The sequence below is a fragment of the Limanda limanda genome, chromosome 14, assembly GCF_963576545.1.
Source record: "Limanda limanda chromosome 14, fLimLim1.1, whole genome shotgun sequence".
Lineage (NCBI taxonomy): Eukaryota > Metazoa > Chordata > Actinopteri > Pleuronectiformes > Pleuronectidae > Limanda > Limanda limanda.
This window is the reverse complement of record NC_083649.1, coordinates 17,307,442-17,321,010: the sequence shown is the minus strand read 5'-3', so window position 1 is coordinate 17,321,010 and position 13,569 is coordinate 17,307,442. Positions and strand designations below refer to the sequence as shown.

Sequence of the window (13,569 nt, the reverse complement as noted above, 5' to 3'; positions counted from 1 at the left end):
CTTTCTGTTATGTTTTTTTAAATTACTATGAAATTATGGGATCTGAAAAAACACTTCAAAATCAACTTTTCCCCCTCATATCCGGAAACATATGCAACTATAAAAGAAAAAAAGGTTTAAATGTGTAAACTATCGCTTAAAAATTAAGTTAGTTATTATATTAGGTTCTATTTACTCTTAATCCTTGAACAAAATATCCTGTAGGTTGTCTTGTTCAACATTCACACTGAGTTTATGTAGATGTTCCTTCTACTTGGAAAGGAAAAAAGACGTGAGTGCACAAGATGAATATAAACCTGCTTTTATTAAGGAAATGTAATAAAATCCTTTGTACATGTCCTCTCCACAGAGGTTCACTGTGTCCACACATGCAACTCTCATGGCTGAGGTACTGTTACAAATGAACTGGAGAAACTAAAAACCAAAGTGGATCTAACGTCGTCAGCGGACAATAAACCAGGGTCCGTTCTGGAGTTTGCAGTTTGGCGAAAAACATTTCACCGAATTCACATGCACTTTATCTGGGAAGAAAAAGGATGAGAAAGTCTGAGATACTAAACGAATGTAGGCGAACATGGTTTGTAGCGTTTTTTTTCTGCTTTTTTTAAATTCAGTTTTATAAAAAGTTCACTTATACAAACAGACAAATGTTTCATTCATAGCTCTCTCCTCACTGTACAGTTCACCAGCTCTCCCTCTGCATATGGACGCGGACAGCTCATCACAACCACAGAAGCCATGGTGTGTTATCGTAGACCAGAAAGATCCACAGCTGCAGACAGAGCATTTACACGAGAGCAGCTTCTTAGTGTGTACAAAGTGTTAACCATAAGCCCAGTCAAACCACTTTGAATATGCTCTTACATAAAAAGGGGGGGTCGGCCACCTACGTCTAAAAGGATTTTTTTCTAATTCTTCTGAATTTAAAAGTATGGCACAAGTGCTTAAAAGCCGACCGCATGTCATTAAAAAACCGTTCCGCTGCAAACGTGTGGCAGTTAAAACAAATGCAGTCTCAGCAAGTTGATTTAAAACAAGCGTCTAAGTGAAAACAGAGTCGTACGTTCAGGCTTCCACAGTAACACCACATAAGATGACCACTACTTTCATTTTATTGATATTTTCTGCATGAAAACTGGGGCGAAATGTCATCTGGTTTATTGGTACCTATCCTTATCGATTGATGCTTGTCTTAAATATTATGACACTGAAAATAGTCTTATAGTAAAACAAGAAAATGACTTTACTTCACTAAATATAACATTTATCCAACTCAAGATTTCACCACAAAATATGTCAGTAAAGGATTCCAGTGACTCAATAAGTACTCCAGGATGTTTTGATTGCAATTCATGGCTTTTTTTTCTTCTTCTTCTTCAAAATAGAAAAAATTACAACAGTTCGTCTAATTGTCATTTGAAGCAATGGTTTGCCCAACGTCCACAGATTTTTTTTTTGTTTGTTTTCAAGTGAATTCAATTTTAATTGCATTGCCATGACGCCGAAATGCTCCATAAGGCACTACAAGAGGCAACTTCCATGTTTCCAGAAGCAAAAAGTCCTGTTGCGTCATTGCCCTCTGTTAGTGTGACGGGTCTCACAACCCCAAAATGAGCACTTGTTAACTTGTAGGCTTGTGTCCAAGCTGATGAGAAGGAAGGCTGCTGCTCCCGGGATGCCAGCCGCGAGGTGTCGGGGTCACACAGAGGCTATTTCCATCCAGATGCACCAGTGGGAATCCACACGTTTCATCTCTGCAAAGCCGGGACATGATGTGTAAAGGACAAATATGAGATTCAGGAAAGAAATCTTCAGCTGTCACCATGACTCTAAATCCCCTTCTCCGCTGGTCAAAGAACTCAACAACACCCACTAACGTCTGCGATGGGAATGGATGCAATGGGCATTCACTGCTGGGTCAAATGACTCTGTGCTACACATAAAGGTTTTATTGGCTCCAACTAGCAATAATGAAAATGAGACACTCGGGTGAACGTGCTTATTTGGAAGCAGAGCGAGGCGAGAGAGCGCCTCAGTTTTCGGCGCGTTTGTGACATTGACGCACTGTGGGAACAAACAGAGGCACACGTCTCTACTGGCAAAGCCAAATTATACTAAGTCGGTAATTTAGGCGTAAAGGAGGAGGTAAAAATCAGATATTTTACAGCACATTTTACAGGTAGAGACAGAATTCAATACTAACCTCCATCATGGAATGTATCATACACGTTTTTTATGAGAAAGACAATCATGAGTTAATCAAACATACATTGAAGACAAACAGCAGATAACATCATGGGTTCACTCAACGTGGAAAACAGACAATTCATGATGTACATGTTGATCATTCACTAATTCGTACCAATGACTGGAAAGAAAGATGGACGACACGAAAGCTCCCTGAAACTGAAGCCAAAACATCTCAATCGCCCCCTGGTGGCTGGCTGAGCTGTAGGTCGTAAACCCTACCACCTCCATGTTAAGGGATAAGACATGGACCAAACTAACCAAAGTCATGTCAAGTACAACTTTCCTGAACATGGTTCTCTCATCGGGTTAATTTTCCGAATACATTTGGTGGAAGTTGCCCCAGCTGAAATCTGATGTCCTCCATCTTTAAACAGTCATTCATCCATGCATTCATTCAATTCCACATTGCAACACGTTCCAGTTCAAGTCAGAAACTTTCAGGTCAACAAAACGACTCACCGTCTAGATTTTAACACTCTCTGTCCCGTAAACGTTGTAGCCTTCACGGTACGTGGCAAAATTCTGGGTGTTTGCCGGAGGGGCTGGCTTAAAGTTCTGGGCGTTCTTTGCCAGCTTCAGTCTTTTGGTTTCTTGCCGAGACTTATAGCAGAACTCTATCAAAGCCACGGTCATAGCCAGGCCCAGCCCTCCTACCAGAATATAGAAGACTCCTGCCACGTTGCTCAGGCTTAGTGCACTTGTCTTGTCCTGGGGGAGGTAAAGACCACCATTAAGACATTTTTCAAAACTAACGTGAGGCTGACCTCAAACAAACATCTATACCCACGCTAACATAAATCCTAAATGTACATTCTGCTGCACTACGGCTACACAGAAACTCTGAGGAGCTAATTGTGTCTCCTGAGGTGTAGTTGCTAAATTGAACCAATAGGTGTGATAAAAACCTAAATGTGTCTAATTCCTCCTCTTGGGTGATTTCCACTCTAAAGAGCTGGTAAGGTGAATGTAGAGAGAGAGAGCTGCTGTCTACGCTGCTTCATGGTCTCTTTACGAGACCACCTCTAAAGGAAGGCGGTCGTGGTCGTACAGGTCTACACATTAAACCCTCAGTCACTATCTCACTGTAGCTGCTTCAACGTCAACACACTGCATATGTACAATCAAAGTGGCAAAGCTGTGGAGGGCGAATTTAACCATTTTGCTGCTATTAAAAGCCAAACAGTTATATTGAAATCCATTTATGTGAGTTTTACCATTTGCATCCGGGCCCTGAGGGATATTTTACAGGCCGTCAGCCATTAATGTCTACACTTGAAGTCTAAAAAAGTCTGTTAACTGGCGGGTAAACTTATTTAAATGAACTGAAGATGTAAGAAAGAAAGTTCCTCACTCTGACAATCCATCTATGAGACATGACTATTAAATGCCATCGGACCACTTTGTGCTCAGATGGTATTTAAAGGTCAGTTGGGTCTGTGTCAGAATGAGGACACCTTTGGGGGAAACACGGCCGCTCATGTCAGAGTTAACATGCGCTGTTTGCATACAAATGAATAAGAACACCAATAAACTAAATTTCAATAGAGGTTTGGAAGACTAAATAGCAGTATAATGGTTTCAATTCTATGGTTTTTTCAAATTGGATGGTATGAAGTCAAAATAAAATATTGTGTGATCATGCTGCTATTTTTTTACAAATCCTAGAATCGTCTGCATACGACAGTAACATGTTAATGTAATGAATCATGATCAGAGTGTGAATAAACACATTCGACTATGTGTGGAGCAGATCTAGTTGTTAATGTCTTGCTCACTCAAGTGTTCAGAAACTATATCATGTTGTGGTTTACATATCTGACACAATGTTTATGCTTAGGATGTTTGCATATGAACAGTTGGGTCAAAATGCATATGGCAATCAGTGTAAAAAGACCTGCAGCGACTGACCTTACTTCCAGAGTCCTTGGTTCCACATTCACCCTTATCGTACCACCATTTGTTTTTCAGCTTGTCTAAGATGCCTTGTTCACTGAGTTTCAATACTGCAAGGTTTACAGGAGTTCTTCACGTGGGAAATAACATAAATAACATTTTATTATGTTATTTTATGTTATTCAACTTTTTTAAATCTACTTTATAATGTGCAAAGCGATAGAGTAGGGTCCTGGCCAACACATCACAGATAGCAAGCAATACTACAGTATGTAAATAAATATAGATATAAATATATGACCTTTCATAATCCATGACTACCCTAGCATGCCAGACCCCATCTATATCGCTTTGAGTAATCGGCACACACTGATCACAAGGAGAGGAACAAATTTGAACTTGCAGAATAAAGCGGCTGCTGCATAGCTTTCACAAAATGAGAGGAAACAGAGGCGAGAATCGTTGAGGGCACTTTTTGGGTTGTTGTTGTTGTTGTTGCTATGTGCAGCCTTTTGGAAGTTTAGCAAGGTGAATCTAACAGGAACCCTTTCTTGACTAACAGACAAAACACAGCAGTCCAAATTCTGAGATTTCAGGGTAATGTCTCACAAATCTCCCCTTTCAATCGTAACAGCAGGGTGTCCAATGTCCTTCCCCGAACTGAAACACATCTTTAGAACCGAGAACGACAGCAGACATACTCATTTAGATCCTAATTTTGTCTTAATCTTAGATCGAGGTTACAGTGAGTTTGGATGAGGTCAAGAAAATGTCACTTTCTGAGTCAGTTTGGGGATTTTTGGCTTTGCAAGACATTCTGTTTTAATTTCCGTGACTGCCTCATTTCCAGGCGTATTTCCTTTTCAGAACTTATGACAGTGTTCGTAATCCAACATCATCAAATATATTGCATTCACCACTGTGTTCTTTGTATCGTCAAATAGAGGACAAATCCTGTTTTCTGATCATATTAAAGAAAGATATTAATAATAATTCAAAAGAAAAGTCATGCATGTTGAGTGGGCGATGTGCTGTCCTGTCTCCAGTCAGAGCTTTTTGCAAAGGCAAAGTTGTGATGATTTGTTTGTGTGATATATAAAGACACTTCATCACAGTTTAAAATATTAACGTTGTTGTAACTTATTTCCTCCCCAGAGAAGCTTATGTTTTAATCTCTTTGTTGGTTGGTTTGTTGGTTGGTGGGTTTGTATGTTTTTAAGAAAACTTAAGAATGTGGTTTTGGTCAGAGAGGAACCCATTAAACTGCAGATCTGAACTGTGGGTGGATTCACTTTCTCACAATGTTTCCAGGGAATAATACACAGATTATGATGAAATACAATCAGCCAAATTCAGGAATTGGTATCTATGAGTGTGTACGGCGTAATTGAATTTAAGGGGACGTTTGAACTCTACTGAGTGTCCTTCTTGTTATTGATGATCATCTAGTGACTAGCTTTTGTGTGTGTTATCTCCCAGTGACGCCCTCAGAGCTCGGTGCCTCAGGTCAGCAAGCGACATGGAATCAAACAGATTTTTCTCTATGTCATAACAAAAACAAAGGGTTAACTTTTGTGAGACCGTCACCACCAGGTGGTGGCCATGGACTTTAAAACGATACACTGAGTTCACAGCTCAGAAACGCTCAAACCTTCCCCTCTTCTCATTATCTGCTCTTACATAATGTATTTCTATGTGTAGAAACACATAGTTTGACATTGTTTAACACTGTAAACGTCTTGACAATAAAGTAAAGCAATAACCTGAAATTTAAAGATAAACTAGTAAATCTAGATACTGAAGGACGTGTGTGTGTGTGTGTCCTCTTCGACTTGTTGCAGTTTGGGTCATTTCAAAAAGCAAATCATATATTTTTGCTATGTATTGAAGAATAACGCCATCAGATATTCATACTGCAGAGAAAGAAACTGTCCCAAACATCTGGTGTGATAGCAGCTCCAAAAAGGGGAAGTTAAATATATATGCATACATGTATATTTATGATTCACCTTATAAAATATTTTTTATGAGAAAAAATTATAAAATAATAATCTTATTAGATTTTATTCTTATTATTTGTATTCTTATCATATATTTGATGATTCAGTTCTGTCTTTAAATGTGTCCGCCCTCTGCAGTTTTTTTGAGCCTGTGTGCAAGAGACAAACAAACGTCTGCTCCCCTCACATCAGAACTTTAGCCTTCAGACTGTCTGCAAAACAGGAAAACAGCATCTTAACACACTCATGACCACACGGAACAAGTCACAACATGAACCACACATGCACAACACGGACTCTCATGCACAAATTAAGACATAAATCACATTCTGTATGAAGTCAAATCAAACAAACATCACATTCTAGATACATAAATTACCCACTTTCCCGTGGATATTTTATATCATCCAGCTCTGATTGATAAAAATACCTGTGAACACGACTCCATATGAAATAAACATTAAAAGACCTCTGATTTACAATATGTACAGATCATTTGAATAACATCGTTGATTTGTTGTTACGGTGTATTTTCTCAGTGGTAGTTACATGCAATATATTTACTTGTTGAATTACCCACACGTGCCTTTCTGAAAGTGAAATCAAGACAAGGAAACATGGCAGTCAGATGTGAGAGTGTCACACCGATTGTTAACTCTCTTTCTAACCGAGGGGTCGAGGCAAATTGCCGGCGAGAGGAGACGGCTTCTTTGCGTTATCCCACCGGTAGCATCCATGTTCTGCTCACTCAGAAATGAATGGCTACAGTTGATAACAGAAAGGTTTGCCGCGTCTCTTCTCTCACAATGTGCCAAGAGTGCTGCGGTCATGAGGCAAGCTGGAGAGCAGAGGCAGAGACGGATCCACAGTAGCACAGCTTTTACTGTGCCCAGGTTAGTCTGAAACACAAGATCAGGGGCCTCATTTATAGACAGGTCGCACAACAGATTTGATTGAAAGAGAAATCCTTATTGATGTCTGTATTTAATAGACACACTGATCTGGTAAAAGGTGTCAGCTCTTCTGCAGCACAGCTCTGAAAAAGTATAAGTATGGATGTTATGTGCTGAAGAGCATGTGTACATGGGAATGTAACTTAACTGGTTTGCTTTAATTTGACATTTAGAGCAGAACTATGCAACTTTTCATTCCTCCATCATCTTGCTATCGTCTCACTTTAAAGCAGCACTATTTGAACTTGTACTGAGCAACAGTGCCCTCTGCAGCTCCACATGGTAATTAGTACTGTTGGCCTCTGTATCTGTGTAATTGAGGGGTTTTTATGTAGACTATCGCTCAGTTGACAGGAGCTATGACAGTTTGCTTCCACTCACTGAACTGAAACACAACTGAACGGTTGATATTCAGAATTCCACCAAACTCTGTTTAGAATTCTTGATATTTTAAAAATCACTAACCGGGAGATGAATGTTGATTTTGAATAACTTCTGAATCTATATCCATACTTTAAGTCTGCTACGTACACTCCTGGCGTCCACACAACTTTGGCGTTTTTTGGAGAAGTTTGGAAACGCTGTTGATCTGGTTTTAGTTTTGAAAACTACTCATTGTAGAAATGGAGCAGTTCGGAAACAATGATGTAGAGACTCACAGCCGTTTGCTGATTGGGTCTTATAGGTCACGACGTAGCCTTCGCTGACGACGCCCTTCACGAGACAAGACCCACAATTAGCCTATTGCTTCGGCTACCATTGTACTACTCAACATGGACAGTCTGAGAAAATACATCCATGCCATTGCTGCATCTGGTTTGTGGCCTCGCTCTTTCTGCAACCAAATACGTCCTGTGCACATTGGCACACCCATGCCCAGTGTACACGAGTGGTCATGTGATGTGCATTTTCAGGCATGTTAGTATGAACTGATGTGAAGCCAAAACACTAGTGTGGACATGATTGTTTAAGTTTGAAAACTTAGAGGAGTATGGATGTAGCCGTACGTAGTTCATCATTACTCTGGAACTTGCTGGACCTGGTTCTGACGATCGAAGCGGCGACTATCAGTCAGTTACACACTTCTCACACGTGAGGTTTGGGTAATGAAATTCTCCTTATTCCACCTCACTGAACCATCAACTCGTTTTGAAGCTGCTATTTTAAGGTAAGAAAAGTTGCATAGTTTTGCTTTAAGGTCTGATTGTGTCTTCGCCACAGTCACCGCTATTTTTACGTGAAGCATAAATTCATTATTAAAACAAATGTGTGATGTGAATCAAATCTGCTTGCACAAATGGAGCCCCCGGTCACATCTTACACTCTACTACTGCAGGGTTTACCAGGTCAGGGTTGCCATGGAAAGACTTTGACTGGCCTTAGGGTCAAGACCAACCAAAGACTTCTGTCAGTTTTACTCTGGATTTCGGTGAGAGGATGTTGGACAAAAAAAATAAAAGTTTGGACCGTTAGTTTTCACTCTGTCATTAGAATTCTCACGTTTGCCTGTGATGCTTAGTCCCCTCAAGACAACGCTGTTTCCCGTGCCTAACGCCATTCGGCTGATTGGAGAGTGCATACATCGCTCAGCTTACAGATGCTGAGGGCGTGACATTCCATTCACTCTAATCCCTCTGGCAGAATTTCAAATATAGATAGATAGATAGGAAGCCTAAACGTTGGCCTGTGGATATAAACAACAGAGGGGAAGCTGGTTTCTGTCTTTCGTAACCACAGGTCAAAAACACAGAAACATCTGTCAGAATATTAAAGTCCTCGTATTCGGTTCTCTATTACTCGACTAATTCTACACCTTATTGCTGTTTTTCTCCTCCATTAGCCAAGTGAAGGGTTCCAAGTTGATCACAGTTGCACCTTACAAATTGATCAGTAGCTTGTTTACATGTACTTTGGCCCAGAGACTATGGAGTCAGTGACCACAGCCTTGCCGATTACTCTGTTCTAGGATACCCGACTTTGGTGACATTGAGGCTGACCTTAGAGTCACCTCCCCCGCTGCCGCACTCTCCCTTGTCGTACCACCATTTGTTTTTCAATTTGTCCAAGAGGCCTTGCTCATTCAGTTTTAACACTGCCAGGTTAACAGCATTTCTTGAAACGATAAAACATAACTTGTAAGAAAATTAACAGGTCCGTGAGAAATCTAATATAGAATATTAGTAAAGAATAGTGATAGATATCAATGGTTCAGAAGGGGAGCACGGGAGGGACAAATTGGTAAAGAATTTCACTGGTGTGTGTGTGGGGGGGGAGGGGGGGTAAGAAGCATTTTTACAGCAAAGAAAACGTCAAATATTAGAGAGGTGGTGGCATGGAGGGTTACATTGCTCGTAACTGAAGTGTGCGGGATGGGGACATTCTGTCGTCGTTGAATTAGAAATAAGAACATCCAGCATGCAGCTTAACATTCATCACAACTCACAGAGCAGCATTTTCATCAGCAAATGAATAAGGAAAGAAATCTTTCAGTGTTGAATTAGAAGCAATGCAAAAGAGCACAACACAGATCAAGTGGTGGGGGGTGAGGGTGGGGGGGGGGGGTGAAGGGGAGAAGAGCCAAATAAACAAGACTGGGGAAAGTGACGGTGCACAACGACATACAAATGGATTGACTGCACGAGACTGGTGCACCAAAAGCCTTGGGGGGTGGGGGGGGGAAGAAAGTGACGAGGACACAAACCAGATAAATAGGACAGAACAGAAAATGGCTGAACATGTCGAATCAATTCAAATAACTCAAAATACTGTTCACTCATTGATGCATTGGGAAAAAAAAGAAGAATTAAAGAGCTGAGGGAGAAGAGAATGACAAATGGAGACATCAGGGTAGGTGGAATACTATAACAACATGGAGGACATTGTTATATTATCCCACCCACCCTAATGCAGAGCCTTTGGGTGTGGCCACGCCATAGCCCTTAGAGTCGAGGTTCCCGCCCACTTTCATGGTGTCGCACGGCTTCCGCTGCTCTATGTACTCGTTCATAGTGGACTCGAGCAGAAAGGCGAACTTGCCCTTCGACTTTCGTACCCGGGACACTCCGTCTGGTGTTGTCTTGGCAAACACTGACGGTTCTGCCGATTTCATGTAAGACCACATTTTCTCATAAACTGCTATTTTGGAGCGCTGCATAAGAGGACACAGAGAGAGGACACAGGTTAGTTATGCATGAATCACACATCAACAGTCATAACAATATTCATAATGAGCCGCTGTGGGTTTGAGAAAAAGCAGAAGTTAGACATTTCTGAGACTGGTGGTTTAGAACTAGAGCCTGGAGGCGACTTGCTTCGCTTAAGGACTTTCAAACATTTATTGTGGTGGGAAGACGGGACGATTCTAAATGTTATTTTCTGAGATTTCTTTTTAAATTATATTTTATTTGTACATTTTCCCTGTCGTACAAAAACTTGCAACAATTTCACTCTTTTATTAGTATGTTGTGTACTTGAGTTTTATGTTCAGCCAACATAATAAACTTCCTGCTCAAGGTCCATACTTAATAGGACTTTCATGTGGTAGGAAAAGTTTATATTCTAACTATAATGTACAGTCGAGAAGCACATCAGACCCTTAGAAGTAGTTTGCCTCCTGATCCACCAGAGGGCGCTCACCAACAGCATGCCCTCTTGAACTATCAGTGAAGTGAGCCACTGTTGTATCATTTCAGAAAGCCGTCCTGAGCAGACAATCACACAACGAGGCGTCTGAGAAGCCGTTGCCTTACTGCTTTATGCTGCCCCCTTTGAGCAGAGGAGGGGTTAGTCAACTGGGGTTAGCTGCTCTGAGGAAGAAGATGGGGAGGAGGTATTCAAATCATATCAGATCCAATTGTGAATTATGAACTAGTCAATTTTAAATTATGTCAAATTCCTTCAAACTTTTAGGGAAAGTGACAGCCCAAGTACTTTATGTAAAGACATGTGAGTGGAATCAACCTCTTCACCAACTGTCAGTGAGAGAAGCAAATATTTCTTACTATTCCTCCCAACTCTGAGTCACACAGGGAAACAACCAAACAGCGTCAGCCACGTGACAGCAGATGTTCTCATTCATGAAAGCACCTGCTGTGACACCACTTAGGTGTGATATGCTCGCTGGCCTCACAGAGGGCAGCGCTGATGCTCTCACTAGTTCAGAGCGGATTCACCCTTTAAATGCAAACAGTGCAGCGGAGGTAGTGGGCCCTTTGCCAGCGGCCTGAAGTCGGACAATCTGGCAGCTCAGCAGAAGCAAACTGCCGACCATGTTTGGTATCAATATGAACACACCGCCCTGACCTCCTCCTCCTACTCTTCCTCCTCCTCCTCCTCAGATTGTGCTCCTACAAGCAGTAGCAATCAATCATCAGGGTTTGATTTTGAATCATAATCAAATCCATTTCTTTACACGGCCACGTGATCACTGCATCGGATCTGACGCTTGTGTCACTTTGAAATGTGTCACGCGGTGTGTTTACAGTGACCTGTTGTGCAGCATGATGCTACAACAGCTTGATATATGTAACGAGTCTAGACGCTGACAGACACATCACTGTCGGGTGTTAACTGAATATGAAACTGCAAAGATTTCACACACATTCCTCTGTGGAAGTCACTGGTGCCAGCACATGCTACATTTCATGCTCGTATCCTAGTGTGAAACAATCTCTCATTAGATATTACTGACTCAAATTATATACAGCTTATGCCTTATAGGTTCAGTGTGTACGATTTAGGTGAAAGGGATCTGGCAGATATTGAGCATAAAATAATCCAAGTGATGTTTTCACTAGTGTGTAATGTTCTAAATTGAATGAATTGTTGTTTTCTTTATCCTTTATATTTAATTACTTTATATTATCCTCAGGAGCAGGTTCTCTTTACAGAGGCCACCATGTTGTTCTTACAGTAGCCTTGACTGGACAAACTAAACACCTTTTGAGTTTTTATGATAACTGAAGTCTGCCACAGGTAAACCTTCTATGCTTGGGGAGGGTGAGATGAGGTTATTCAGCTGAAAGGTGCAACTTCACCACTAAATTCTAAACTGACCCTTTATGTGTACTAAATAAAGATTTTAAATATTTGTTGTGGCCATGGAGTAATGGGATGTATCTGTGACCTCCCCTTGATTTGTATTGTTGGTTTGTGTTGTTAGTTTTGCTCATCCTAAGAGTTGGTCATTTTATTTTCACCCACCTGTTTTCTCTGTGACTCCCACTATCTTTTGGTTTAGGTCTTATCTTTGTGTCCTAACTTGTTGATAGATTAAGTGGGTGACAGTAGGGAACTACATGCCCACTGTTACCTTTTAGAACCCTAGGACACATTTTGTTGGAGTGTTTTGTTTGTTTCCCCAACAGTGGCCACTTATATATGCTCTATTAATGTATCTCCATCAATCAGAAGTTGCAGATCTAGAAAGTTTCTAAATCAGGGGCCGTTAAATCCCTAACAGTGAATTCTACTATGCTCCAGTTCGTACAACTAAGAAAGGCTGGTTTATAAGAAAAAGGTGAACATTTTTCCTGTAATTTCTCTCTGTCACACCAACATAAACCAATCAAAAAGACTGAAATCATGAGAGTTCATCCATTAATCATTTCAGTCATCGGTTCGAAATCCATGTGATATTGAGCCAAATACCAGGTCAGCGAGTTTTAGTTTGTCTTACAGTTCATTGTGTGATGGCACCGTCTTTAACATGTTGAACCTGCTCGCTCCGGGACTGACGGCTTCACCTCAGTGGCCCAGTCAGCTGCCAGCTGGAGCAGCTACAGACATGCACAGCCCTGCTCTGACACTCAGTACGCTGCTAAAAACGGCCGGCGAGAGGCTGATCGCCGGCCGCCAGGGAGCTGGAGCACACAGCTGTCCACAATAGGAGGGGGGGGGAAAAGACAAACTGGGCTCATGTCGCCTTCTATTCTAAACTTGGAAATGGAGAAGAATCTTAGAGGGAACTTTGGGCTAAATCCTTTCTTATCTTCACGGTGTATTCAGGCAGCTGCTGGTCCGGTTTATGGTGATAGGACGACAGCCAGCTTCATAATCTGACAAGAAGGAAGAAGGACAGAAGCATCTGACGTCTGGAGCAAGTTCTTAGAGAAACTCAGATTTTAGTTTGACTCTCCATGACATTTAACAACTGGCTTTTACCTGATTGTTTTTCTGCTTTTAGTTTATTTTATCCTTTTCTTTAACCTTTACTTTTAAATTATCTGCCAATATTTAATCTTTTTTAGATTATATAATGTATTGTCCTTGATTTTAAATTACATTGTATTATACTGCTCCTTTTCTTCCATGTTTAGTGTCCTGCACCAGATGGGTTAAAAGCAGAGGTTAAATTTCCCTACAATTGCATGAGTGTGCTTGTGCATGTCTGTGCATGTGTTTGGGACAAATAAATGTATCTTATCTTATCTTCTTGTTTTTAAGTTGAAAATAGTTTTTTAGTAAACGGCTGT

The 13,569-nt window shown here is 40.9% G+C and overlaps 1 protein-coding gene across 2 annotated transcripts in view; it reads right to left on the bottom strand.

Annotated features, from left to right (window-relative positions):
* Positions 1-2,712: 2,712 nt before the first annotated feature.
* The window catches only part of gria3a (glutamate receptor, ionotropic, AMPA 3a), a 70,484-nt gene continuing 59,627 nt past the window's right edge, over positions 2,713-13,569 (bottom strand). Inside the window, exons 13-15 of one of the 2 annotated variants that reach the window (XM_061086185.1) lie at positions 9,997-10,244; positions 9,094-9,208; positions 2,713-2,958 (exon numbers count right to left, since the gene is read on the bottom strand). In XM_061086185.1, the coding sequence (XP_060942168.1) occupies positions 2,713-2,958; positions 9,094-9,208; positions 9,997-10,244 (609 nt within the window). Of the gene's footprint in view, positions 2,959-4,158; positions 4,274-9,093; positions 9,209-9,996; positions 10,245-13,569 lie in introns of both variants that reach the window. The other variant, XM_061086183.1, reaches the window with a different exon arrangement.